The sequence below is a fragment of the Pollachius pollachius genome (assembly GCF_949987615.1).
Source record: "Pollachius pollachius genome assembly, chromosome: 14".
NCBI lineage: Eukaryota > Metazoa > Chordata > Actinopteri > Gadiformes > Gadidae > Pollachius > Pollachius pollachius.
In genome coordinates this window covers 4,478,559-4,506,480 of record NC_136947.1, presented here as the reverse complement: position 1 = coordinate 4,506,480, position 27,922 = coordinate 4,478,559, and the positions used below count along the sequence as shown (strand labels likewise).

The 27,922-nt window shown below is 46.0% G+C and overlaps 3 protein-coding genes across 5 annotated transcripts; 2 read left to right on the top strand and 1 right to left on the bottom strand.

The window, feature by feature from the left end:
* The first annotated feature begins 9 nt into the window (after positions 1 to 9).
* Positions 10 to 4,273, top strand: calr3b (calreticulin 3b). The gene is made up of 9 exons (XM_079751647.1): positions 10 to 160; positions 581 to 682; positions 922 to 1,125; positions 1,273 to 1,367; positions 1,485 to 1,694; positions 2,023 to 2,136; positions 2,741 to 2,884; positions 2,990 to 3,082; positions 3,181 to 4,273. Exons 1-9 carry the CDS (start codon positions 73 to 75, stop codon positions 3,391 to 3,393), a joined length of 1,263 nt encoding a protein of 420 aa, XP_079607773.1. The 5' UTR covers positions 10 to 72; the 3' UTR covers positions 3,394 to 4,273.
* Positions 4,274 to 4,779: 506 nt separating this feature from the next.
* LOC307085865 (epidermal growth factor receptor substrate 15-like 1) lies at positions 4,780 to 23,754 on the top strand. Of its 3 annotated transcripts, none has more exons than XM_079750765.1 (23): positions 4,780 to 4,818; positions 5,264 to 5,305; positions 5,457 to 5,546; positions 5,633 to 5,680; positions 5,784 to 5,879; positions 6,028 to 6,102; positions 6,187 to 6,312; positions 6,408 to 6,467; positions 6,640 to 6,915; positions 8,015 to 8,175; positions 9,091 to 9,256; positions 11,762 to 11,847; positions 12,459 to 12,531; positions 12,995 to 13,156; positions 13,832 to 14,029; positions 14,991 to 15,143; positions 15,774 to 15,885; positions 16,392 to 16,531; positions 16,677 to 16,737; positions 18,622 to 18,704; positions 18,970 to 19,033; positions 21,039 to 21,055; positions 21,751 to 23,754. In XM_079750765.1, exons 1-23 carry the CDS (start codon positions 4,792 to 4,794, stop codon positions 21,895 to 21,897), a joined length of 2,463 nt encoding a protein of 820 aa, XP_079606891.1. In that variant the 5' UTR covers positions 4,780 to 4,791; the 3' UTR covers positions 21,898 to 23,754. The 3 variants fall into 3 exon arrangements, with proteins under 3 accessions (XP_079606891.1, XP_079606890.1, XP_079606892.1); XM_079750764.1 differs by having other exon boundaries at positions 21,036 to 21,055; XM_079750766.1 differs by lacking the exon at positions 21,039 to 21,055 and having other exon boundaries at positions 21,751 to 21,892.
* Positions 23,755 to 25,068: 1,314 nt separating this feature from the next.
* Positions 25,069 to 27,514, bottom strand: klf2b (Kruppel like factor 2b). Its single transcript, XM_079751669.1, has 3 exons — positions 27,207 to 27,514; positions 26,132 to 27,089; positions 25,069 to 25,952 (listed from the first exon to the last, which is right to left on the bottom strand). Exons 1-3 carry the CDS (start codon positions 27,276 to 27,278, stop codon positions 25,777 to 25,779), a joined length of 1,206 nt encoding a protein of 401 aa, XP_079607795.1. The 5' UTR covers positions 27,279 to 27,514; the 3' UTR covers positions 25,069 to 25,776.
* Positions 27,515 to 27,922: the final 408 nt, after the last annotated feature.

Sequence of the window (27,922 nt, the reverse complement as noted above, 5' to 3'; positions counted from 1 at the left end):
CCTCCTCCTTCTACACAAAATACCCATTCAGATACGACGTGGTCCACGGTGGAGAGTAATAGCTTCGTAAAAATGCAGACCTTAGGGCTATTTGCAATAATTCTTACACTGTACGTCGTCCATGCAACGGAGTACTTCCGAGAACAATTCCTTGATGGTGGTAAGTAGGGTAGAGATCATTTTTTTATGCACCACACATGCTTAATCCATCGCATGCTACCTAGGCGGAGTTTACTACGTCTAACTATGGTATTTGGCAAATTGTGATTACATTAGTTACACACTGATACCAAGGACAGCTTAAAATACGTGTTTCTCGTTCAGTCCATATTCATTGTATCTTTTATATGCCGAAAAAAGCTAAAATGCATGTCTGTAGAATGCCATTTAAGGATGGGGTCCATTTGTGGCCTAACATTTATTGATGGGTCTGTAATAGGGTTGGATCTGCCATCCAACCCCGGATGGCAGGAGCCCCGTTGACTACTTCAATTTACACGATGTTTCGAAGCAAAAAGAGTCGAAGCGAATTAAGCAGCTAACAATAACATTATTCTGTTCCTTCCTTCCTACTGTACAGATGAATGGAGAAGCCGTTGGGTAAACTCCAAGCACAAGTCTGACTACGGAGAGTGGAAACTAACCGCAGGAGACTTTTATGGAGATGCTGCGACGGATAAAGGTGAATAACGTTACTCCTCATAAAGCTACTGCAATTATTTACCTCCTTATGTTTAATGAATATCTGAATTTGAATAGTGCTATCATAGCATACTAGCTTATGTGGCAAAGATTAATGAACAGGAATATCTATACGTTTTCTCACTGAACTCTTAAATTACGTCTATCTGCCGAACAACTGAACTAACAATACCTGTTCGATTTGTCTAAAGTAAACGGTATTTGTTTTCTCGTCCATAGGCCTACAGACAAGCCAGGATGCCCGCTTCTATGCAGCCTCTGCACGGTTTGAGCCCTTTAGCAATGAGGGCAAGACTCTTATCATCCAGTTCACAGTCAAGCATGAGCAAAAGATAGACTGTGGTGGTGGATACGTGAAGGTCTTCCCCTCAACACTGGATCAGACTGCAATGCATGGAGATTCTCAGTATTACATCATGTTTGGTAAGTAGAATATGATGAGAAAGCCCCTGGTTAAAAGTCTAGTAGATTAATTAACCCTATTTTTAGGAACGCATACAGTTACAGTGCTAATTTTTCTGTGCGGTATGAACCCATCCTGCATTGGTAAAGTTTATTGTTTTCCTGCAGGCCCTGACATCTGCGGCTACAGCACCAAAAAGGTCCATGTCATCTTCAACTACAAGGGCGTTAATCACCTCATCAAGAAGGAGATCAAGTGCAAGGTAATTCTATCATTTCAAGATCGTATTGGCAATGTAAACCCTTTGCTCCCAGTAAAGAAGTAATCACAGCCGCACTGATCACAATGCGTACTCATTCCCCTTCTGTCTGATGTCCAGGACGACGAGCTGACACATCTGTACACCCTGATCCTGAACCCGGATCAGACCTATGAGGTGAGGATCGACAACGAGAAGGTCGAGTCCGGCACTCTGGAGGAGGACTGGGACTTCCTGCCGGCCAAGAAGATCAAGGACCCAGAGGCCAAGAAACCCGAGGACTGGGACGACCGCGCCACCATCGACGACGCCGAAGACGTGAAGCCAGAGGTTGGTTATCCACCATAGCGACGGTTATCTCCTGTCGTTACTGTTGTTCGGTGCACTTGGTCTTTACATTGATATTTGAATTTACAGGATTGCCGAGCACTTAGTTTAAATTTTGACTGCTAAACCTAAACGACCACAACATTCCTTTTGCGTTCGATTTGTTTGTTCCATTTGCCGACGCAGTGCTTTGCATGATAACTAGCTTGCTTGGGCCAATGTTTTGCAAAAGCCGCTGATGGGTCGGGGTGGAGGGGGAATTAACTCTGGGACAAAAGGGGTCAAAACCCGTTCATTCTCCTAAACCTCGCACCAATCCTTTGAACCGCAGGACTGGGACAAAGCGGAAAACATCCCTGACCCCGATGCCAAGAAGCCGGAGGATTGGGATGTGGACATGGATGGAGAATGGGAGCCGGCCATGATCCCCAACCCTGAATACAAGGTCAGCTCCTGGGGTCATCTCCATGGCGACAAAGGGCTGTGTACCGTCGCCGAGGTCTAATGTGGACAACGTCGGATACAAATTCAGTCCCTCCAGAAAAACGCGATTATGCGATCGCATAATTCAAAGCATAATCAGCCAAAGTCCGCATATTCATGCGGGGGCCGCCTTTTTTCAATCATGCCGCACTTTCACCGCATAAATTGCAGATTTCCGCGCAAAATATGCGGGGCTTGCATGATTTCATAATCCCCGCATTTTCGTTGCAAAAAAGTCACATATTTTAGCAGAAAGTAGAAAAATGTTGCGTTTACTTCACTTCAAGAGCAGCCATTTCCCCCTGTTGCCATGGGAACGTTATGAAGTGACGTAATTATGCGACTTGAACGTCATCGAAAAGCTGCATTTTTCGCAAGTTCCCGCAGTTTTTGCAAGTAGCCGCAATTTCATCGCATAATATTGCATAAATATGCCGCATATTTCATCGCATTTTTTAAGAAAACATGCCGCATAATCAAGGACTTTTGGCCGCAACAATCACAGAAAAACACCACATTTTTCTGGAGGGATTGCGAATTATATTTTTTCTTTCATTTGAATCCAGGGAGAATGGAAACCCAAGCAGGTGGACAACCCCGACTACAAAGGCGCGTGGGTGCACCCCGAGATCGACAATCCCGAGTACAGCGCCGATGCAGCTATTTATAAGTTTGACGACATTGGAATCCTGGGCCTGGATCTGTGGCAGGTAGGGGGAAAAAAATCCTTCAACATGATTCCTTCTGGCTGTTATTGAGGATGAAAATTCAACTCATTGAAATACCTTTTTTTTTTTTTCCTTCTTCTCTCCCAGGTCAAATCTGGCACCATTTTCGACAACTTCCAGATCACAGATGACATCAAGGAGGCTGAAGACTTTGCCACTGAGACATGGGGGGCCACAAAGGTAGGAAGCGGGCTGGATGAATTAAAACCAATCGGCACGTTTTTCCCTCGGCACAGTCGATAATGAACCGTTCTCTCTCGCCGCATTCCCCTCGGCAGGAGCCAGAGAAGAAGATGAAACAAGACCAGGATGAGCTGAAACGGAAGGAGGAGGACGAGAAGACCAAAGAGCAGGACGCTGAGGCCGAAGAAGAGGCCGACAACGACATCGACGACGGCGATGACGAGGACAAGGAGGAGGATGAGGAAGACGAGGAGGACGGCCTTTCGGAAGGGCACGAGGATGAGGCCGGCCCTAAAGATGAGCTATAAGAGAGCCAGGACAGAAGATGGCCCTGATGCACTGTCCTTTTTTTTTTTTTTTATTTTAATGTTTTTTATTTGTCAGGGAGTACTGTGGCTGCCATGCATCCACCCCCCCCCCTGAGAGCTGGACATGGCCCAACTTGGGTGGTAATTGTGCGTTAACTAGACTCACTGCTCCATCCTTTTCTAATCCATTCTCGAAAAATGAGCCGGCTTGCATCGGAATTGTTCCTAATGTCCTAATTTATCAATCGAAACTGTCTTGCGCCCTATCAGAATACCTTGATGTTAAAACAGTTTGTGCACCCATCGGGAAGATCTAAATCCAGTCATTGATTGAATGCATTTGGCCATGGAAACGATGGAGATCTGCTGTAACTTCGTACTTCCACATCTCGCGATGTTTGAAAGTTAAACCAATAAACTGAATGATTTCATCTTCAATTTTTAAACTATCCATAGGAAATGTTTCTCTTGGCAAATGTGAAACAGGATTACACATTGAGACTAGTGTTTAAATGTATCTTCTATGTTACTCCTGTGCATTTTGCCATTCCCCCCCCCCCCATATACTCCACTTTTCCGTGCCGTTGACCCTACAGTACACATTTCTTTGAGTGTTCCAAAGTTTACCATTCATACCATTAGCATTCTGCACTTTGTAGTGGTGCACATTAAAGTTGCCTTGTTATAAAGTGAATGGAATTCCAAACTGTTTCCTTTCAACTTTCTTTTTGATGTATGTTGGGGTAATCTTTTCATTCCTGTAAAATTTTTCAACACCGTAAGGCCCTGCTGTGGTAGGTCATCTAGAATCACACTATCTTCATTGGACAGAATGTTATTGATATACCAGAGTTTTTATTAAAGGGGTTCCTTAACTCTTCCTTTGGGTTTTGTATTCATTCTGGATGTGGCAACGGAATTGCATCTTGGCTTTTTATACAGTGGCTTATAGTTAAATTCATATGAAGCTTAATGCAATTTTAAATGTTTTGTTTAAAATGAACATGACTTTTAAAAGACAACTTTATTGTCTTTTATTCTTTTGGAGTAAAACATTTTATTTTGAGCGCTATTAATGCAGTAATTGAGGCATAACCGGGGTATAACGTCTAAGTGGGGAGTTTTAGCTTGTAACTCGTTTAGTGAGATGGATTGGATGGATAGATTTTCTCTTTGGCACATGAAGAATCCTTCTGGTTAAAGATGCAATGCTTATCATTATGACCTATTTTCCACACAGTTATAGAAGTCTATTAGTGCAACTAATTCCCCACACGATGAATTATTCAACAAAGCCTGGGCAACCAGGCCCCCTGCTCCAGTTTCTGACAGCACTGTCACTGCTTCCAATGCGCGTGTCCGCTTAAGGGCGTGCGCACTCCCGTCCCAGCAGGAAATATGGCGGCGCTCATGACTTTAAGTCAGGTAAAGCAACAACTCCTTTACCTTATAAAATCGATCATAAGCGTTTAATGATATGTATTTTTAACGACAATGTCAGTATATATCCCTCATTATGCTACTTTCTAAGCGATGTTACGGTGTGTGGTGGTCGTGGAAACAACCTTTTGTTGTCAATTGACTTGGGGAACGTCTACCAGATGAAGCCTCTAGCATGCCGTAGGCAGGGGACTATTTAATTGGTAGTGGGAAATAAATACGTAAATAACCTATGTATGTGAACAGCCCTAGTACTCTGCAGAGTGTTTTCACTACTCTGATCTCTCTTAATCGAAGGTTGTATATTCAAACAGATACTTTAATGGGAATGTGTCGTCTGCTATTAAGTTAGCTCTCTAGTGAACGTCAAAGTTGGCCTGTCTAAGGGGACACTCACACGTCCCTCGTTTCACTGTATTTACTTCAACAGTTATCGAGCGGAAACCCGGTATATGACAACTATTTCCGACAGGTAATGTCGTCTGCCTTATGTTTACCTTTTTTGAGATTGGCCAGATATCTTTGGGTTTGTGTTGATGATCTGCCCAGCTTTACTCGAATAGGAGTAGCCTTTTACGCTACTGGACAACAAAGCATGTAACCATAACTGTGCATCGTTTTAGGTTGACCGTGGAAACACAGGACAAATATCAGCTGGGGATGCAGCTCAATTCCTTAAGAAGTCGGGGCTTTCGGACAGTACACTTGGAAAGGTACAATTGAACTAGTTGGAAAACGGAAGTACATATCTGAATTTCACAATGTCTTATTAACCCAATGTTTGTTTATGACATGATAGATTTGGGATTTGGCTGATTCAGAACGAAAAGGCTATTTGGACAAGAGGGTAATGTGATTACCATATTTATTTAATAAAAATGGCTGTGAAATTGTTATGTGGTGTGATGCTGATGTAAGAATGCCAACTGACTACCAAGCTCTTCCTGCAGGGTTTCTTCATAGCTCTGAGGCTTGTGGCTTCGGCACAGGGCGGCAACGACATTAGCCTCAACAACCTCAACCAAACGCTAACTCCTCCCAAGTTTGTGAGTAATGAGTGCATTGCTTGATTTCACAATATCAAAAGGGTGTGCATTCCTCAAAGAGCTGCGTGTGATATTCACTCCGTATTCAGTGGTTCTAATGGAGTCTTGGATTGGGCTAGCTTCAACGATGTAATACATTGTTTTGCAGAAGGACACTGGTAGTCCATTAGCGAGCCTATCCCCAGTACCATCAACACAAACAGACTCGCAGTGGGCAATACGGGTGAGTTAAGCACCTGGAGACACAGTGTGCCCAATGAATACCAAGATGCTCTTCACCTAAAACACTGTTTTGGTTTTATTCCAGCCTGACGAAAAAGGGAAATTTGATGGTATCTTTGAAAGTCTGTTGCCAGTCAACGGCCTCCTACCAGGGGATAAGGTCAAACCCGTGCTCATAAACTCCAAGCTACCTCTGGAAGTGTTGGGAAAGGTATTTGTGTCCTCGTCCGCATACACTGTCTTTACAATTTTTAGTTTTAGTAAAATTGTAATTGACCTATTCAAACGTTGTATTCTCTCTTTTAGATTTGGGAAATTAGTGATGTCGACCAGGATGGGCAGCTGGACAAAGAGGAGTTTTCTGTGGTAAGACGTCTCTGCGTCGCATCATTGCACTCCTGTTCCGGTAAATAAATTGGTTCCCCCGGAGTCAGGACTCTCCCGGGCGCTCTCCAGTCCGCGGCTCATGGTGTGTTCCCAAAAGCTGTCCTGCACCTGCGTCCTTGACCCTGCGTGTCTCCCTCCCTACGGAAACCAGGCCATGCATCTGGTCTACCGCGCCATGGAGCAGGAGCCCGTCCCGGCCACCTTGCCCGCCAACCTCATCCCGCCGTCCAAGAGGAGGAAGTCTGGAGTGAAGCTGGCGGGCGCCGTGGCCGTGCTGCCCGGTCTGTTTGGGATGTCCCTCTCCTCGGCTCCGTCGCCCCTGAAGGAGACCCTGCGGCCCACCCCCTCCCTGAGCGCCGTCGCCTCCCTGGGAACGCCCACCAGCGGCCTCTCGCCTAAGCACTCCTTCAAATCCAGTCCGCAGCAGGTATTGGTCAGTAGTTGCGTTGCATTGTGCGCACTGTGTACTGCGATGGCAACACGATGGGGGTCAGCTTAGCCCTGAGCTTTGCTCAAAGTGTTGTCTTCACGCAATCTTAACATATGGTTTTGGTCTCTTAGTCCGATATTTACCTTTCTCGTTTACAATACAAAACCAAGGAATGACAAATGCTATGACATTCTTAATTTTACTGGTAGCTATAGAACTATCGTTATAACAGTAACGGCTTCACACTTATCTATTAGGCTATTTATTGAGAAGTCCATTGTATTTATGCTGATATCTGAATTGGAAAAGTCCATCTAGCCAATTTGTAGTCTTGATTGTGGCTGCTAGTTTCTGTTGAGTCAGCTCAAAGAAACCAAAAGTAAACTAGCAAACGCATTCATTACTTCACATTGCAATTACTAATGCATACTTTCAATTTTAGAGCCAGCTGCACCCTGGCAGTGTATCATGACGGCACAGCTTGCCTTTGTAAGAAACAAGCACGTCCAGTATCCAATCCATTTTTGAGAGCTAATGGCTGGACTTGTTTGGCCACATTGTTCTGAGCAGCGACCACTATGTATCACTGTACACCATGCAGTTGATGCAGGGCGCTGTGTTTACGCTCAGTAGTTCTGTTGGAGGGGGATGAACAGAAGGAATGACAGCTCTTCACTCCTGACTGATTCCTAATGGGGGCAGATGGTTTTCATCGGGCCACTATTTCATAATCTCTCGACCCTCATTCATATCCTCATTCCACATGCCATGCATTTGTCTGCATTGTCTTCACTGTCATGCTACCCTGACCCTTTTCCAGCCATTTTTCTAGCGAAACAAAAATGTTGTGTTTTGCTCCATACCCTTAGACAAAAGACTGCAATATATATACATATATATATATATATATATATATATATATATATATATATATATATATATATATATATATGACGCAAAGATACAGAAATATGACACATTATAACAAATCACTTGCATTACTAATTTACATTTTCGTGACACGCGTAACGCGTGTTTTGGGTACGGCAGCAGACGCTGGTCTTCATACACTTTTGTGTGTTGTCTGTGTCCTCAGACCTCCTCCGTGAACTGGGTGGTCCCGCTGGCAGACCGGGGGCGCTATGACGACCTCTTCCTCAAAACGGACACAGACATGGACGGTCTGGTCACCGGTACGGAGGTCATAGAGATCTTCATGCTGTCCAGCCTGCCCCAGACCATGCTGGCCCAGATATGGTGAGGCCATGTGAAAATTTGAACCAAGTCTAGTATCAGGACTGATGCAACACCATTCCATTGTTATGTTGTAGAAGTGATAGTGCTTTGTTGGCTCCATTTCAAAAGTATCTTTTATCAGAATATGCCAGCTGTTCGGTTAGATTTAAAAAGTGGAACAGCCTGGCGCAGTGTTTTGACGCATAGCAGACCCATTCTACCCAGGGGTAACTTTGGATAGGAGTTTAGCACACAAGACCCATATTGAAAAGACCATGGCAAAGGTGAACACACTCCTCCGCAAGCCCACCAGCATGAGACAGGATGCAGGTCCAAGCACCCAACCCTCAACAGCACCCACTCTCTGCTACTCTACTAGTGAGTAAGCCTGTTCAGTATGGGGAAGATCGGCGCAAGGTAAAGGCATAATTGTGACCTGGTCACTCTACCACACCAGCTTTGTTATAATTCTGACGTAGGTTACGAAAGAAGAAGAAAAAGAGGTACTATAACTCAAAAGCGGCTGACGGTTGCCGAGTTTCCTTCGATGTTACTTGAAAATGTATCATTTATCCACAATTTGAAGAATTAAAGAAGATGCAAACTTGTAGGTGTGTACAGATGAATGAGGCAGTGAGGATTGAGTAGCCTTGAAAAATGACGGTGGGGAGTTATTGACCTGCGGAAGTCTGGCACACCAAGAACGGCATTATGCTTACAATGGAGTTTCTCCCTAGTCGCTGATCACATGGCACGATTTACACGGAAACTCCATGTACCGCCGTGTACAACAAGGGTTTAATTGTTCCACTGTAAGAACACACGACTGTGCCGTACGTTGCGCACGGACGGGCGACTGAAACGTGATGCAAGTGTCCGGTGTTGGCCGGCCGGCGGAACGCAGAGTCACCAGGTCCTCTGCCGCTCTCTCCCCAGGGGCCTGGCGGACACCAAGCAGATTGGCAAGCTGAGCAGGGAGCAGTTCTCCCTGGCCATGTACCTGATCCAGCAGAAGGTCAGCCAGGGCACGGACCCCCCGCAGAGCCTCACCCCGGACATGATCCCCCCGTCGGAGCGGAGAGCGCCCACGGCCGCCGGCCCCGTGAGTTCCCCCCACTGGCGGTCGCCACAACGGCCGCCGCTTGAGTTGTCGTTGAAATCATCACGTTTGTGTTAGGGTCTATTCTCGGCTGTAATCCAACGGTCGGATGGCTTTCGGATGCATTGAAGATTGCTAAACTCGACGATCACCTGATTTTAAGGCATACTTTAAAAAGGATAGTTGTCACGTATCCTGTGAACTGCATAGCATCAAATGCAGATCTCATGGTTCCTGGTTCCTTCCTGCTTCCTGGTTAATAGGTCTTCTATCTTGGTGGTATGAATATTAAATGTGACTCCCATGTCATATTCATATCGTATTCAGTTTGAATCAGTAGTTTTAGTACTCAAAGTACAATATTGACATTGAACCAAACTACAAAATATCTTATGTTATCATCCATAATTCCATGTATAAGATAATGAGAATATCTTGTACATGAAAATAAACATATGGTTACGTGTGTCTGTGTAGCTGTTTGAGGACACATTTGTATTATTATGTACTATTTACTACTATTTCAGCTCTATAACAGTCCTAGTTTAAGTTCAATTAAGCCAGGGTGATACAACGCAACTCTCAATATATTACAACTGTGGTGGAAATATATTGGCTATAAACTATTATTTTTGTCTGGTTCCAAAACAGAAACTTTCTCTCTTTAAATGTGAAATTTCTGCTACTTTACAGCTGCATTCTTCTGCTTTGCTTTTCCAACAACAAACTATTCTTCCACTCCTGCATTCTTTGTCTCTGGGATCTCTCAGACCTACGCTGGTTTCATGTCTGCTGTGGGACCTGAGCTTTCTGCCTTTGCTCATCTGCGCAGAGTGAGTAATTGCCCTGTTCTCCACGTGGAGGCGCTGTTGTACCTATTTTCACCAGCACCAAAATGGTCCAAGCAGAATGTGCTTTGCATTGTAAGCAACATTTTTGCGTGGAATGCAAAACAAAATAAATCTGCTTCTCCTAGTGAATCTTAGTGTGGGCAAAGAAACTCACGTGTATTATTGTTGCATTGACTTGAGTATGTAGAGGGCTTGTACATCATGACGTCACATTGAAATGACCGCAGACATTAATCGTGGAATGATTTGTTATTAAGGGTAGATATTGTTGTGTTTGAAACTGCCAGTGTTTCTCATGCGAGACATTTACAATGATTATGATTAAACAGTACCGCTATTCTCTTGAGCTCTCAATATGTGAGTGCCTGCCAATAAAAAATCCCATGATGCATTCTGATCTACAAGCCCTGTAGTAGTTTCAGCTTTCACTGAAATGTGGTGAGGCGTTTCACTATTTATTGTCAAATGCTGCCACCTGCTGGTACTGCGAAAGCCTCTGAATTTCCCACATCAAAAAAGAGATTCAAGTATCTTGTATCTTAATAAAACAAACAAGTGTATTCTTTTCTTAGCTAAATCGAGCACTATTATTGCTCTTCGGAAGTTTTTTTTTCCCGCTAAAGTTTTTTTTATGGTGATTTTTTTTTTTAGTAATTAATTGTGAAATTATTGTTTTGAAACTATTTATGTTGATTTAAACTTTTGCAGTATTACTGCTTTCTTGAATCCTCTTAATATGGCAGCGTATCGGCAACAAAAAATCCCATGATGCATTCTGATGTACAAGACGATTCGCTTAATGATTTACATTTTTTAGTCTAGTGGGAATCCACCCCAGTATTTGCTTTCGAGCCTTCCAATAGTGTTCACTAATTGTGATCATACATCAAAGTGGTTTCACCCCGTTAAACCTCCAAACCGACCAGATGTTGACTCATCTCGGATAACACTTTCCACTGAGAACCTACTCCTCCCGGTCTGTGAGAACCCTCGCTGGGTCTCCTACGTCAGTCCTGTGTGGGAATGGGTCGGATCCCCTGACTTGCTGTGTCTGGGCTCCGTTTCCTTCCTGTCCCACGTGTTAGGCAGCGGGGAGCTCCTCTCGTCCCGGTTCGGCTGGCCATCATTAACCTGCTGTCATTCTTTCCTTCACCCCCCCCCCCCCCCCCCCTATCTCCCTCTATCTGTGTTTAGCTCTTCCCCTTTGCACGCTTTTTATCTGCTGAAAACCTTTTTTCGCTTTGTTTTCCTTGCCGCCATAACGTTTCTTCCCTCGCTCTCATGACCTCTACTTTCCACACACACACACACACACACACACAGCCCTGTCAGTCACCTCACCCCCCTCCCCCCCCCTTTCTCCAGCCATTGCCAACCTTCATCGATCTTCGACCATTTCATGTTGCACCAATATGTCGTCAAAAGAGGTTAAATTCCCATCCTCCTCACAGCACTGCCAGTGAATTAAGCCTTGTTTCAAACTGGAAGGGCGCCCTCTTGTGTTGGAAAATAAATGCCATTGAATAATAAGCGTGAGAGAGAAGGGGAACATGACCTAACTTGTCGGTTAATATTCCTGTGATGAATCAAATTCATATGGATTTACACCCAATAACAAACCCGGTTACCACTCTCCTGTTCCTCCCTCCCACCTCAGGACAGCAACAGTTCCAGCGGCTCAGCCGACCTGACGGGCATCAAAGAACTGGACGACCTCAGCCAGGAAATAGCTCAGCTGCAGAGGTGAACCCCCCCCCCCCCCGCCTGAGCTGCAGCCGGCAAAAGAATGGCTCCGTTTCCTTGTCTTCCTCGTAGCCAGGGCTCAGGAGAGGCAGCTGCATACTTCACTAGGCTTGCCCTGAACAGGGGCTGCCAAGATGAATTTATGCAGCCAAATGTCCCTCTTGCATTCCTGACTGTCAGGTTTTTTTGTTTATCTAATAGGCCGCCAGGAAGCCAAAACAATTGTGTACAGTGTGAGGAAGGTACAGCCGCCTCTACAGTTTATAAGAGTAAACGGTTCTTGTCTATGAATGTTGTGCCACCGATTAACAGAATGTCACCTCTACACACACACGGGCAGAACGGACATGCCTTACAGAGAACTTGGGTTCCAGGGAACCAACGTATTCTGGTTTGTGCATAGTTGCACCCGGTTGTTGTGACAGGGTGTTAAACCACGACAGGTAGGTGTTACAACAAACAACCTCGTTCATAGTCGCAACTACTACGATGCCTTCCTCTTCAGCAAAAGTGCTTATTGTTTCGGTTTCCACACACGGCTCCAAACATCTCTCAATGCCCCATGCAGACCCTAATCCTACCATAACCCGGCCTTTTCATGTGTTTGACAGGGACAAGTACGTCCTGGAGCTAGAGATCCGAGAGAAGGAGGACGCCATCAGACAACAGAACACTGAGGTTCAGGTAAGGCTGGACGTGACCCGCCGATGCGTTTTGTTAGGGTTGGCTTCATAGTGCCGCCTTGGCTTCATTGGTTAAATTCATAATATAAATAATATATACATAATATATTTCTCTGCTGAGATGAATAAAGTACATCTTATCTTACCTTAATGACTTTCACTATGAATTAATCAGAGTTTCATTATGAAGCTAACCCCTTCATAGGGTTAGCTTCATAATGGTTGAATTTCACCCCCCCCCCCCCCCCCCATGGTACCCGTCTCTTCAAGTAACGGCGAATGTGGTTCACGTTTGATAACCGAGTCCGTAAAAAGAAAAAGCTTTGAAATTATAAATCTTCAAAAAATAATAATAAATTAAAAAAAAATCCTGAAATGAACGCTGTATTCAAACAAGAGAACCACGGCCCCCCCGCCCAGCCTCCTAACCCATCGGCCTGGCTCCGTGCGGCCCCTCCCCTCAGGAGATGCAGGTGGACCTGGACCGGGAGAACGGCACCTTGCAGGACGCCGAGTCCCAGAAGCAGGACGCCAAGGAGAGGCTGGAGGAGATGGACCAGCAGCGCTCCAAGCTGGAGGGGATGCTGAACGACGTGAAGATCAAGTGCCAGGACGAGTCTCAGACAGTGAGAGGCTGCTCATAACGCCCCCCGCTTGATGCCGGCCGCATGAATGAAGGCCTTTGTGTGGGCTCCGTAGGGGAGAGTGTTGGGTATCCCTTCACAATAAGGGAACATTAACCCGCCATGAGTTAATATTAGTTACTGCAGTGATAGGCATTATTGTGTCGCATAAGCATAGGGATAAGGGGATTGGGTTAGGGAACGGTTTTGTATTGTGGTTCATTTCTTGTTGGTTAAAGTTACTCTGGTTTCATTGGCACACCATCCTTAGGGTTAGGATTAACCCTAATAAACCTTATAAATACTGTTTAAACCATATTGAATAATGTAAAAGTCCCTACCTTAGTTACCATGAACACGTAAATGATTACTAGAACCTTAGTTAAATGGTGATTACCTAAGTTAATGCTTTGTACTTCATTTACTATTGTTAAATGGTTGCTTTATGTACTCTTATTTAAAGCGTTCCCCAATATTTTTCTACAATTGAAGGCGTCATTATGTAATGCATGTGGTATTCATACCACTTGTAAAGTCATTTGTATCACAATTACTTCACACAATCACACACGTTACTCCACGGTGCATGCCAAAAGGTAATTCTTCATTCAAAGGGAATCTGCTGATCTGACTTGAACCTCCTCCACCCCACCTCCCCCTCTCCCTGCCCCTGCCCAGATCGCGTCCCTGCAGAGCCAGATCCGCTCCCAGGAGCTGGACCTGCGGAGCCAGGAGGACGAGATGGCGCGCACCAAGGGCGAGCTGGGCAGGCTGCAGGAGGAGGAGGCCCTGCTGGGGCAGAACCTGCTGTCGGGCCGGGTCCAGCTGGACAGCATCACCAAGTCCCTGAGGGCCACCCAGGACGAGCTCAACCAGGTCAGACCCTTCCTCCAACCAGCCACCGGGGCCCGTCTGAAAGGAGGCGACCCAATGCGAATTAGGGCTGGGCGGTTATTCGAATTTTGATCACGGTTTCGGTTTTAGCGTCGAACGATCAGAAGATTAACATAATCGACTTTTTCGATGATGTTATGTCTTTTTTTTTTTATGATTTAAAGAAAGGGCAGAACAGCCGGACGCATATCTGTATATCATTTTAGATTGGAACGTTTTCTTTTTGACCATTTTGTGTATTTTTTTAAGGCGAAATTTCAAAGTTCTCAGTTACAAAGTTTTTGTTGGGGAGAGACATGGTGAATAAATGTTTTCAAACTCAAAAATAATCGTTTGAATAATCGTGATTTCAATATTGACCAAAATAATCGTGATTATGATTTTTCCCATAATCGAGCAGCCCTAATACTAATCCATTGACTGTTTCATGGCCGTTTTCAGCAGCACTCTTGACCCAATCACAATATAAACGCCTCATTCATGAATTTCGTTAAAATGATTGCGGTTGGCACCCCTTGGCCACATCCCACACATTCTCCCCCCATAAGTTGACTCCTTTTCTCAGAAGTCGAGTTTCATCCTTTAAATGTTCGCTCCGCTCCGTTCACGCACAAACCCAGCTCACACTTCAGCTCTGTGCCAAGTGGGCACAGCTCAGACGGAACAGGGAACGGGGAAGGTCATCCCTTTTTATATACTGCAAAGGAATTCGACCGTGTAGTGTCCTTCAGGGGGCATTGTTGTTGCCAACCGCCCACGGCTCGGGTACAATGCGGACCTGAACCAGTCTTTCCGATGCCTCCCTGCAGTGGGCCCAGAGCAAGCTAACCGCTGCCTTCTCTGCACCCCCTCCGCATCGGAATCAACGCGTCTTCAAGTCCCTTCGTATACAACGCGTCCCCTCTAAAAGACCCATCCGCTCCATCCTTTTCCTCCACCCCAGGCCCGCAGCAAACTGACTCAGATCCAGGACAGCCAGCTGGAGCAGACCAAGAGCATCGAGCAGTACGACCGCGCGCTCACCAACGGCGGCAGCATGACCAACCTGGCGGACGACGTCCTCCCGGAGAAGGAGAACGGGGCCTTCAGAGGGACGGTGAGCGCTGTAGATTGACGTCAGCGCTGTAGTGAATGCCCGGCCGTTCACGGTGACCGGCTCAGCCCTCTGCACCTGTTGGAACATTTTAGCAACCGGCGCCGTAGGAAAGAAGGTCCACTAATTTTTCCCCTTCGTTCCGTTCAACGGCTTTTTCCGGGAGAATGTTGGCCCTCGTGTTGGGCTTCCACCCGGCTCTCTATTGGCTGACGGGACCGTCGGATATTCGCTCCGTGTCACGGCAGCACCACGAGCCAACGCATTAATTGTCACACTGCTTATTATATATCACATCAAAGAGCAGGGTTCTTAACAAAAGTCAGGTTCTAACTTATTACCATTCTGAATGGAACAGGTATTTTAAACGGAAGATTAACGCGTGAACATACTTTGTATAAGAACATTTTTAATTGGCCACCTGAGCAAACGGTTTAAGTGTGATTGTTGTTGAGAAGTGAACAAAAGTTTTTGCCATTCAGGGCATACTGCTTTTAATCCCTTTATGTTTTGCGCATCCTTTAAGCCAATACAAGCTCACTGTTTGTCTTGAGGGGATTCGTTCACCATTGTAATGGCTTTAATTATGAGACGGTTTCATAACAATAACTTCATAACTTTTCGCGTCTCCAGGCGGATTCCTTCAAGTCTCGGATAGCCATGTTCAACAGCAGCAACGGGCCCCGAGACACCTCCGGTGACCCCTTCCAGACCGAAGACCCCTTCAAGGCCGACTCCTTTCAAGGTCTGAGCCCCTGGAATGCCCCCTTATTTCCTCAGCAGTGGTCATTTTAGAACCGCGACACCTACATCGGAACCCTGGTTAACAGCCGTCAGCACACTCGCACTTATACTTGATGGGGGACAGATGGGTTTCACTTGGTGATCTTGGATGAAGTTTACGTTATTTTCTTGCATGTAAAAGGTCGAAAGTCTCTTGCTGTGTTTGGATAACGGGGCATGTTATCGTAGGCCTGCTTGGTGCGTGGTTGGTATAGTTTATCGTCCTACATTGAAGACCCGATGGACCATTTTCAATGGGCCATCATATATGGTCCATCATATGGCCCTAAAAATCCCAGGGTGTGAAATTATAGAGGGTTAGAGTACAACGTAGTTTAAGTCTGATATGATACCATTGATGACCATACAATTCACATTATAAAAAGACTAGCCAAGTGTTTTTTTGTTGAGATTTCAAACCATATGACGCCGTCACTGGCTTGATCCTTGTTAACTTTGCGTTTTTAGATGCTTTCGGGGGAGATCCGTTCAAAGCCACCGACCCCTTCAAGGGAACGTCCTCCGAAGACTTCTTCAAAAAGACGGACAAGTCTGACCTGTTTGCGTCGTCGGACCCGTTCGGGAGAAAACCCACCCCTCCGCTCAAGGTAAAACAACTGTCGAGTGACTGGGTCCTATTATTTCAAAGGACCTCAGGGACATTTGAAGTGCTGGTCACGCGTCGTTCAATATGAGTGGGAGACCATAGATTGTGAAAACGTTCAATCCCATTTGTTTTCCTTTTTCTCTCAGCCACCCGCCTTCGGTGGTGCTGACCTGTTCAGGTCCAACAGCCCCAAGGCAAAAGAACCAGGTACCATAATGATCATATCCCTGCAGACACGCACAGTCTAAAAGGCTAAAGCTCCTACTACAAAAACTTGTAGGAGCTGGTATGAATTCTGACTAGTTTATGTTTAATCCAAGTTACACCGGTAAAGTGCTTCACCAGCGACAATTCAGTTACATTGAATTCGAAGTTGAAAAAAAAAAAAAAAGTGGTCAATTCATGAATGAAAGGTCAATTAAAGCCTGGGATAATGTGTTGAACAGTCACGCTTAACATGGCAATAACACGCCCGACTCAACGGATCAAGTTAACCGCCGGGATTCCTTTGGTGTCAAAGGGACGCTACAGTTCACCACAACAAGGTGAATGGGATGTATGCCGTTACAGGCCATCAAGGTCCCCGCAGTCAAATAAATGGTCATGTGTCCTGGAGTACAGGGCCTGTGTGTTTGAGCACAAACCATTGATGTATAGAGGCAGCACTCATTCTGCAAGGGACCGCGGGTCAAGGGGAAGAGGGAGAGGGAGAGGAAATTGCACTCATGTCATCACGTCATCTTTAGTAATAAAGAGAGCTGTAGCCGAGGTAGGAACCCGTATTTAAATCCTGAAACGCCAGGTCCTACACGTGCATGCTTACCCAGCAAGCCCTCCAGGTGCACATGGATCAGTTCTAGTCGACACACGGACGCGTCCCGGATGCCAGACCTAGCCTATTCCACTGTCCTTCGCTTCAATGTCCTCCTTTTTCTCCGTAAAAACCGGTGTACTTTTCCCTCTGTGACCGAAGCAGGAAATTGGCGTCAAAATGTGGGAAAATCACTTAAATTGCACAACCCGGTCTCAAAGAAGCACTGATTCTGTGCCACAGTGTTTGGGTGACGTGTTGGATTTATACGTTGGTCGGGGGGGAAGGGGGGGCATTAAGGGTCACGCCATTTTTACTCTCCGTGGCTTAATTTTTTCCTGTGGCACAGGGCTATTTTTAGTCCGGTACCTACGCATTTAACTGCTGGACGACTAAAAATACCCCCCCCGCCCCCATATCCATGGAAAAACAGGAGGTTTGCTGGAGCCAAGCACAACAGAAACTCTGTGACTATGCCTCTCATTCTGCTTGAAGACAGCGCTTCTTTAACAAGCTTCCCTGTCCCCACTCCTCCTCCTCCACCTATCCAACTCTGCTACGGCTCATTCACTACGGGAGGGGAGTGTGTGTGTGTGTGTGTGTGGGGGGGGGGGGGGGTTGTTGTTGTAGCTTCGGGGAGCTAACCACCGGCCTGCGCACGTCCTAAGCTATACAGTCGTTCACCAGAACACAGGAGCGCCTGTAGACCTCAGAGCGAGTTGCGTTTTAATGTGAAAGAAAACACTACGCGCGTCACACATGACTGCCACCATTTTGGTCGGCACACTAACAACAAACAGATTGTGTTACAATGGTTTGTTTGGGGTGCTGGCTTCCCCCCCCCCCCCCCCCCCGTTTCTGAACCACTCCACAGTTGGCAATTTCTTCATTAAGCCGGGGGCAGGCATTCCACGCTGTGTCCAAACAACCGCCCCACAGTTCTGGTTAACAGTAGATCACCTTAGCCGTCTAATTAGCTAATCAGATGCACACGTCAGGTTCGGCGAAATGTTTGCTTTTTTAGGGGTTTTCTCCTCGAAATGTCATGGAAAGTGAGACCTGCCATCCCCCCCCCCCCCCCCCCCCCCCCCCCCCCCCCCCCCCCCCCCCCCCCCGATCCCAGAATAGCACGCGGGGCCGATTTCATAACAAGCGGGGCGCAGGGATGACTTCTGAACGTGTGGTCTTGGGGTTGAACTCTCATTAAACCTCCCTTTGAGGCTCCTTCCACCGATGCATTCAGACTTTCCAAAGAGGTGCTTCACATGCTCTTGTCACAGATGCGTTCGGGAAAATGGACGCCTTCGGGAGCAACTCCTTTGGAAGCAAGGGCGGTTTCGCCGACTTTACTCAGATGTCAAAGGTAAGCTCCCTGGACCTTTTTGAGTTATGATTTTTCTTTTTCCGCTGGCGTTGTAGAAGGCCAGGTTATTCATTTTGCCCACATCATGAGTGAGCTCTAAATTCCCACATCCACCCCAATGCATCACTTATAGCTTTTTCCCCCCCTGTTATTTATAGATATTTATATAAAGAATGTGGTCCAAGGCCAGGGGCTGTATATTGATAGGTGTGTGTGTGTGTGTGTGTGTGTGTGTGTGTGTGTGTGTGTGTGTGTGTGTGAACAGAAGCAGGACAACCCCGCCATGCCCCCCAAGAAAAATGTGCCTAACCGCCCAGCACCTCCCTATGGTAAGAACAGTGTGTGTGGTCTGCGTGAGTGTGAACACATCATTTGCTAAAATGGTGAATGGACTGTATTTACACAGCAACGTTGCATGCCTTTCTATCACCACTCAGACAGCGCTGTACAATTAATGCCTCTCACGCGCCGTGTATGTGTATGGCTGCGCACAGACAAAGCATGGCTGTCAGCAGAGTGCTGTGTGTCTTGACATTTGCACGGAGAGAGTCCTGAAATACCGCACACAAATTAACGTAACAGCACCCCCTGTGGCGAAAGGGACGCCACTGCAACTGGTGGTTCCCTTAATTGTAAGCGCCATGGGCTGACGTTGGTGCCGAGGGACGTTGGGACTAGTTTGTATGAGAAGTGACTTAACTTCTTCGGTGCAGTTGCTGCGTTGCCCGGGGCTCTCGGCACATTAAGTCAGGTCTCAATGTAACAATAATGGAGAATTGAGCTTAGGTGGATATTCAGAATGACCACTTACCACTTGATCCACAAGGTCAACGACACTTTTTCTCAAGTATATATAACCTGCGTATACCTGCGTGTATGCGCCTGATTTTTAATGACCGCAATATCGGCTGTTGCATTGAAAAGTTGAGTCAAACGTTCAGTCACCCAAGAAACAGGATGACCAAATCTTAATATAGAGCAACAGACGCTCATCACCCTCCTCTTTCTATTGTTGGTGTCGAAAATACATTGGTCAACAAACCCAGTTATTTTGGAAGACCATCTAATCTTATTCTAGTAGTTGTGTTGCAAGCGTGGACATTCTACCACCTCAATCGGCATTGACAGTCATAGTCGACATTCTTATTGTAACATCGGTTATGACAGGGATCAATGTCACCGTTGGCCAGTTAAGACCGAACAAGTCCGTTGACGCAAATGCTCAATGTGCGAGCGTCATCGCAGCCTTGTGAAAACCCTGCAATGAATAAATGCTTTGGGGTGAGGTGTAGAAAAATTCTGCCCGGGTAAGAGCATTGGCTCTGTTCCACCTTTCCGTGTGTCGTGATGTATTTCCATAATGCCCTCCACTTTACATCAAGATTCAGAGGAAGGAAGCCTTGTTTTAAGTCGTTAAAATTAAGCTCCATAGTAACAGCCACGCGTACGACTATATGAATATTGACTGATCTGAGTCAACGGATGGCAATATTTTTAGGCCAACTACCTCTCTCACATATAACCAACTCGCACCTGGAAACACAGATGTCTTTTTCCATCGCTAGAATATATACACTGAACCTCACTGAACAAACATGAGTTCTGTCAACGGGTTGGCGTTCTTGGCGTACTTTCAGTTAACATTTGCACATCCTTTGCATAGGCAGAAACGTAAAATGAGCTAAATATCCGATTCAACCCATCTTGTAGGTTGAATCGGATTGCCACGATGAGAGTCATCGGGGGACCTTTAGGCATCCGACAGGTCTTCACAGGAAGCAATTGCATCATTATTTTTTATCTGCATTTTTACTGTTGTGTCTCAACGATTCCTAAGAACAAGGGTGTATCTAAAGTGGAATGCCTAGTGCCCTTGACTGTCTTAAGATGGGGGAGAGGAACTCTAGGTTGGACCCATGGCATGTGTTTTGAAGGGTTGAGTGACTGAGCACAGAGTAAGGCATTAGAGGACGTGTCTCGTCAGGCAACACTGGAGGAGCATTTCTTAGAAAGGGCAAACTAATGGATTTATGGTGGCCTCGTATGCCTTCCAGCCATGTACTGTACAGTCAATAAGTCTAAAGACACACACACACACACACACACACACACACACACACACACACACACACACACACACACACACACACACACACACACACACACACATCCCCCCCCCCACAGGGATGCTACATGGAAGCTCATCTTGTGTTGTCATTCATTGACGAATGTTGGTTTCTTTCTTTTATAATCCCCGTTAGAAGAGTTGTGTACAGCACGTTTTCGTTGGCCCTGTGTGCTCAGCTCTGCATTGTAATTTCTCTCCTCCAGCAGGAAGTGAATACGGCGAGGTAAGATACCCCGAGTGTGCGGTGGTTGCCTTGAAGTGATTTGCATGCTGTCAACCTGTGCGCTTTGTAACTGAAGACAAACTGCTTGTGTGAACACATGCTTTTATGTTAGGATTTCCGTCGTAGGTTGGGTTTTAGATTGGGTACACTCGTCCACTAGAATCCAGCGCCGATGTGTCCATACACTACGCACAGATGGGCCTTGTTTTGAGAGGGCACTCAACAAGTTACAGATGACCTTTATGAAGAAGCGACTGCTATTGTCACACAACCATGAATGAGAGGTGAAATTGGTTACATCCATTCACAATTTCTACATTCCTCTGTATCTCCGAAGGCTTGGGTATGTCATTGATGTATCAAGAAAGACATTATTCATCAGCGCTGTGCTAATTATTGTAATTAAGGTAAAAGTTTCTCGGAGCCCTTTCTCCGCACTCTCCTCTCGGATGGAGACGTATAGCAACAATAACAATCGACAAAAATAACAAAAGACAGCATGGCAACTAAAAAGGGTACATGACATGGATTTAAATATACAAATAACAAGGGTACCGTCTCTGTGCTTAGCCACCCCCCGCGCGTGTGTGCTTACCTCAGTGTGGGGTCATTGTTTTGGGTTCATCGTTTCGTCATCCCGCTACACCGCAGCAACCACCACTCTGGGACCCATGTCTCACCTTCCCCCCCCCCAGTCTGGAAGTGAGCGGCAGCAGATGGAGTGGGCCCAGCGGGAGAGCCAGCGGGAGGAGCAGGAGAGGCAGCGGTGGCTCCGCCGCATGGAGCACGAGGACCTGGAGCGGGCCATCGCCCTCAGCAAGGCCCAGATGCCCAGCACCTAAGCTACGCTCGACGGCAGACTCCGCACCCCCTCCCCCCCTGTTCCCCGACTCCAGAAGCTCTCCATCTTCAGACGCGACGGCAGACTCCTCCTCCCCTGTTCCCTGACTCCAGAAACGGTTTGACTCCGGACGCGACGGCAGCCTCCACCTCCTTGTTCCCCTGACTCCAGAAACTCTTTGACTCCATACTCGACGGCCCCCCCCCCCCCCCCCCACACACACACACACACACACACACCTCCATCGGGTTTGTGATTGGGGGCTGGTGCTTCTCCGGCCACTACTAGCCTGACTCCCGGTCAGGCTCCGCATTTAGCTCCCGGTCGAGGTTCAGCGCTTCCCAAACTACAGGACGACTATAATCAAAGACGCTCGGGGGGCCACTTGATTTAAGCCTGGCTACATCCTGTCGGAACATAGTCATTTAATGCGACTGCAAGCTTTTTAGGCCAACCTGACGAAGACGACGGCGCCGACGACTTGCATCCAGCGCCTATTTATTGCTATTGCCGACCACGCAGTTCTTCTTCTGATGCCTTCCCGTCGCCCACCCGATGTTTTAATCACGTTTTTATTATTTATATCCAACCACATTGAATCTGTGGTTTTTATGAAGTATCTGTTCATGCACTGGATAGAAACCGTACGAGGGCCCACTTTGAACAACTTGGAACCAGTTTTATAATTTCATTTTTTTTTTTATGTCAATCTTTTCGAAACTGCTACTTGCCAATCCGTCTGATTAATCGTTTCTAACTTCGAGTGCGGATCTTAACGAGCGGTGTTTCATATTTTTTTAACAAATTTCCCTAGGTGTCAGCCTTGTCACTACAACGGGAACTCCCCCCCCCCTCCTCCATATTCAGGGCATTGGTTACACACTTGTTTAACACAATGTTCACAATGTTTGAATCCCTTATCGTCTGAGTTGCCATTCCAGTCCTATCCCCTAGTCCTATCCCATGTGTGACTACGAATTCCTTGTTGGGCCTTGTAGTACAGCACACGGGACAAGGATTCACACAAAACTAGAACGAGGCAACACCCCCCACAACGGTAATCCAGTATGGGTTAGACGTTACTGGATTGATTTTAAGTTGTTGTGTTGGAAGTGTTGGAAGCCTTTTAATGAAGACATTGATGATGACATTAATGATCGATGAGGTCATGCTCGATGGCTACATCCCTCAAGAGCGCTGTTACGCCCCCCACTATGATGTCATGTGTAAGCAGTTCAATAGATTGCCTTATTGCGTGGTAATGGGTCACTCGCCTGCAATGTATGGCCAATTTAAGGTAAATGGGATGTAAGGCTGGTTAGCACTGGTGCTTTTTAAAACACTAGTCCATTTGTTTTCATTCATTTTTTTCTTTTTTTTTTTTTACATGGGTTGAATTATTACAATTACACTCAGACCGTTACAGAGTTGCCACCAGATGGCTTATTGTCCGTCGGAAAAAGAACAAAAAAAAAGGAATTGACCGTAATGTCAGTTAATGCTCTTAATCTTTGTCTCACAATCAGGGAAGGAGGTGTGACTTTTGATGCCTTACAAAATTACCCGCTTGTAAACTTTTATCAGGTTTATTTTGCACATAGCATATATTACGTCTTTCTTGGGCATATTAATCTTCCAGTACCAAAATATAGGATGATGGGTAATACTCAACGCATGGTGTATGGATGCTGTACACAAGTACAGCAGGAATGCCTTAATGACCCACAACCAACTTGTTCATACTTAAGCTTTATTATTAAATATGACTAGGCCTATAATAACTTTGAAGAAAAAATATACAGTTTTGGACTCTTGAATCTGTAATGACTTTTAATATAATAAAAGTAACCTAACACTACCATGGCTTGTTTCTTTATGATCACAAATAATCTAATAAATCCTTTGACCGGTGTATAAGACTGAAGTAATAAGACTGATACTAGTTATTAGCAAATAAATGTTCTACATTATTTGACTTAAGACAATGTTCAATGTTGTTAAGCAGAACTGTTCAAAACCAATAATCAAGGTTTTTTCTTCAAGGTTACAAATTATCTAACTGAAAAGTGAAATGAGTGTCTCATTTACATTTCCTCATGTAGCTATTTTTTGCTCATTCTAGTACTACTATAGTATGCAGTTCCTCATATTTGAAAAAAAGATGAGGTTTGGTATTGGTTGAGCTCTATTAAAGTGCAGTGTAAAAAAAAGGATTGGTCAATTCTATTTATTTTGTAAAGCCCTCTTAATCACAGTTGTGTGTATGTGTATAATATATATACGTGTCCTATTTGTGTTTTCACATTGAATATAGAATTGTGAAAGTAAATTAAGGCTAGGCCTACTATCCCTATATAAAGGCCAGGGTACCCACATAGAGGTAGGACGGACTCTGTGACTAGCACTGACAGTCAGTTCCCCCTACGAACCGACACACAGCCTATCATTTATACACAATCTTTTTTTTGCCAATTTGTGAGATGCTAATTAGCACAATTTGAAGTATATGAATTGATTTACAACTAGGTATTTCATTTATATTTGAATAGGCCTGGCTACACCACCTGTTTTTCCTGCTCTTAATGGACAGCCCCTCTAGCCTATACCGTAGCCTACATCTAATCGTTGAAAACTTAGATGACTGCCTAAAATGCCCATTGACCCTACGGACATCAAATGAAGGAGTGGGGATTCATTTAATCTGCAACGCAGCAGGACAAGTCTGTGTAATTGTAGTATTAAGGCCCTTTGATGTCAAGCTATAATTTCTAGCCTCCATCGGAGTCTACGCGGGCCCCGTGACGAGGGTTATGCTGTGCTCCTCAGACTGTCCAGACGACTCCCGGCTCACTCTGTAATTATGGAAATTGAGTGTTTGTATTTATAGGCTAAGCCCACAAGCGACTGCCCTTCTCTCTCTCGCAGCTGGAAAACATCACAGTGTAAATGAAGTGCTCCGTATTTTCAAAAGGAGAGCCGGTGTGCAGTGACAGCACGTACAACCTATTTAGTGTTACTGACTTGATAGGTCGCAGGTCTGACTGCACTCATTAGTCGACTACTTGCGCAATAGATTTATATAGTAGGCTGATGTCTCGCGAGAAGTGAACACATTTCGTAACGTGACGTTTGGGCCTAATTGTTCATCGAATAAAGACGTTCCACAAATGTATACATTTTTCGATTTCATTGGTTTAATATTTACAATAAATACACATTTTACAGTATAAAATCCATGTACATATCTATATAAATTTAAGTATAAAATAATGCACAAGGCATCAAGCCCTGATAGTGTAAAAAGGGGCTGGACCTATGGCTGTTTAAAGTTTCACTCCCACGTATACAGTATCACCCAAGTGTAGAATGCAACCAAAAACACAGTTCAGGCCATTCAAACATTGAGGCAGTTTAAATAATAAAACATTGTCTTTGCACATATTGGGCCATAGCAATGTGCACGTTCACCCCTTGTTGACCAGAACTTGTCTTGGACTTTCCTTTCGGTGGTTGTATAGTTCTGCCACAGAGCTTTACAGTAGCACACAGTCATACAGAAAGGCACTTCTGTGTCATACACAGCATTCCAGTTTTGTCGAGAGAGAGAGAGAGAGAGAGAGAGAAATATATAGAATATACAGGGCCAGCCCCTTATTGGTTTGTTTACTCTAAACTTTAAAGCATTGAACCAATAAAGCTCCAATAAACAAAAAAAAGTAGTACCAGCTACGTTATTAGAAAATAATAGCACTAAAACATTTGTTCAATATATAAAAAAAGATTTTGGTCATGTTGAGATTTTCTTTTTTTCGTTTTTAAATAAAACGACATCGTTTAAATCGATGTCGTTTTAAACGATGTCCTTATGTGAGCTGACGGCTCACATGTGTCTCTTCATGTGCAGGGCCAGGTGGTCGGACCTGGAGAAGGCTCGCTCACACAGGTGGCACTGGAAGGGACGGTGACCAGTGTGTTTGCGGAAGTGGCGGGTCAGCTCGTCAGAGCGAGCGAACTTCCAGCCACAACCTTCCCAGCTGCAGTGGTAGGGCTTCTCACCTGGGGTAGGCAAAGGGAGGGAGAACACGTTAGCAACATGTAACCGATAATCATCAAATAAAATAATCCAATACATTTATATAAAAAAATAGATATAAACCCTAAAAATACATTTGTAGGCTATAGGTGTAACTTTGTTTTACGGTCACATGATGACCAGACTGTCAGACGTCTCTTACCAGTATGTGTTCGGTGATGCGCCTTGAGGTGCGAGCTCTTGGTGTACGTTTTCCCGCAGCCTGCGAACGTGCAGGTGTGCGTGGCGGTGCGCTTCCTCGGCCAGGTGCGGCGACCCCTCTTGGGCTTCGAGTCGAGCAGCTCCAGCGGGGAGGACGGCGGGGTGAGCATCACCCTCTGGCCGCCCCCCTGCATGCCCTGCAGACCCTCGTCGTACACGCCAAACGGGTGCTGGTACGACAGATGCATCTGCTGGGGTGCCGTGGGGTGGTGCGGGTGTTGGTGCGGGTACGCCGACGAGGGGTGATACTTGTGCGGGTAGCCCAGGGTGGAGTGGCACACTGGGGCTTGGCACTCCGAGCCCCCCTGCTCGCCCGGGCTGAGCGGCGGCGTCATGCTGTTGGCGGCGCGCGGGGAGATGGCAACGCGCGGCTGCTCGAAGGACATCATGCAAGACACGTTCCCCTCCTGCTTGATCTTGGTGCAGCTCTGGGGCGCCATGCCCATGACGGGACCGTAGCTGTCCATGTTGGGCTCAACTTTGATGTTGTCCACAATGTCCTGATGATGTCTGGGAAACTGCGCTACGTGACCGTAAAACCTGCCCTGCCGCGCCGCGCTGTAGCCGTTCTCCCCGTCGGAGGAGCGCAGCAGCTCAGCCATGAGGCTGGCGGTGTAGGGGGGTGGCGGAGAGCGGTGCTCGTTGGTCGTGTAGGAAGGCACGGTGAGCCCGGTCGTCGGGTACAGATTGGCGTCGGCTGCGGAGCCCATATATTCCGCACCTGCCGCTGCGCCGCAGCCGAGGAGACCCGCGCTGCTTGCGCCAGATGAGTTGGCGAGAATAAAATCCAGATCCAAGTAGTTACTCAGATCCTCGTCGTCCTTTCTGCTCCGGGTGTCCGAGCTGTGCACCATCTCGAACACGGAGCAGAGAGGCTTGTCCGTCTCTACTTTCCATCTCTGGAAGAGGAGAAATAGGGAGAAATATGTTAGAAACGTTGGATAGTTTAGCAGTCACAGCAGCCAGTCCACTTATCAATTGGAAGTTTCCATCCACAAACAAGGTGTTTTACTTACATCTTCCCATTGCCTTTCTCTTTGGGTTGAGAACGTTGAAAATGACGGCAGCATCAATCCGGATGAAGCCATCGTTTGTTGAAATAAAATACAAATATATCTGCTCAAAACCGTGTCACTGTATCGCCTTGCCGCACTGGAATGAGTGCGTCTCTCTTTACTTTTTCCTCTCCAGGGTTGTGCTTCCAAGACTTTGAACAACTTTGAATGGTAGGAGGTCCTCAAAGTTTATAAGTATTCAAGCCAAGAATCTGGACCAATTGAAAGGCTCGCCGGATGTCGGCAAATTTAGCTCTATATAAAGTGGGTGCTGTTGCTGTAGCGCGCTCTGTCCGGCTCGAGGCAGGACCTGCGAGCCTTTAAACTCTGGCTCCTCCCCCTTGTGGTGACGCACGCGCTCACAGCCCCGCCCACCTCCAGTCCGCGAGGTGTCTAACTAGTTGGAAAAATAATTGTTTGACTCAACACTCATTCCAGTGTAATGTTATGGACTTAGTAAATGTTTCATGCGTAATATGGATAACTGGTTAGAGAAAAGGAAGTCAATTGAACCTTTGCCAATGTGAGGGGATATAACCTATCGTTAATACATAAATAATGGATTTTTCCACCGAACCGTCTTCAACCGAACATTATAAAACAATAAATACATATATGGTGTAAAACAATAGGCAATAACAATGGCCTATTCTGGATACAACAGTATGGATGGAAAC

Excerpts from the sequence above, each read along its gene's own strand:
- calr3b (XM_079751647.1), top strand. The coding sequence starts at position 73 with ATGCAGACCTTAGGGCTATTTGCAATAATTCTTACACTGTACGTCGTC. Across the intron at positions 1,126-1,272 it reads TCAGTATTACATCATGTTTG|GCCCTGACATCTGCGGCTAC; the intron begins GTAAGTAGAATA and ends GTTTTCCTGCAG. Across the intron at positions 1,368-1,484 it reads AGAAGGAGATCAAGTGCAAG|GACGACGAGCTGACACATCT; the intron begins GTAATTCTATCA and ends TCTGATGTCCAG.
- LOC307085865 (XM_079750764.1), top strand. The coding sequence starts at position 4,792 with ATGGCGGCGCTCATGACTTTAAGTCAG. Across the intron at positions 6,103-6,186 it reads ACTCGCAGTGGGCAATACGG|CCTGACGAAAAAGGGAAATT; the intron begins GTGAGTTAAGCA and ends GTTTTATTCCAG. Across the intron at positions 15,144-15,773 it reads ACGGGGCCTTCAGAGGGACG|GCGGATTCCTTCAAGTCTCG; the intron begins GTGAGCGCTGTA and ends TCGCGTCTCCAG.
- klf2b (XM_079751669.1), bottom strand. The coding sequence starts at position 27,278 with ATGGCTTCATCCGGATTGATGCTGCCGTCATTTTCAACGTTCTCAACC. Across the intron at positions 27,090-27,206 it reads GAGAAAGGCAATGGGAAGAT|AGATGGAAAGTAGAGACGGA; the intron begins GTAAGTAAAACA and ends CTCCTCTTCCAG. Across the intron at positions 25,953-26,131 it reads GCATCACCGAACACATACTG|GTGAGAAGCCCTACCACTGC; the intron begins GTAAGAGACGTC and ends TGCCTACCCCAG.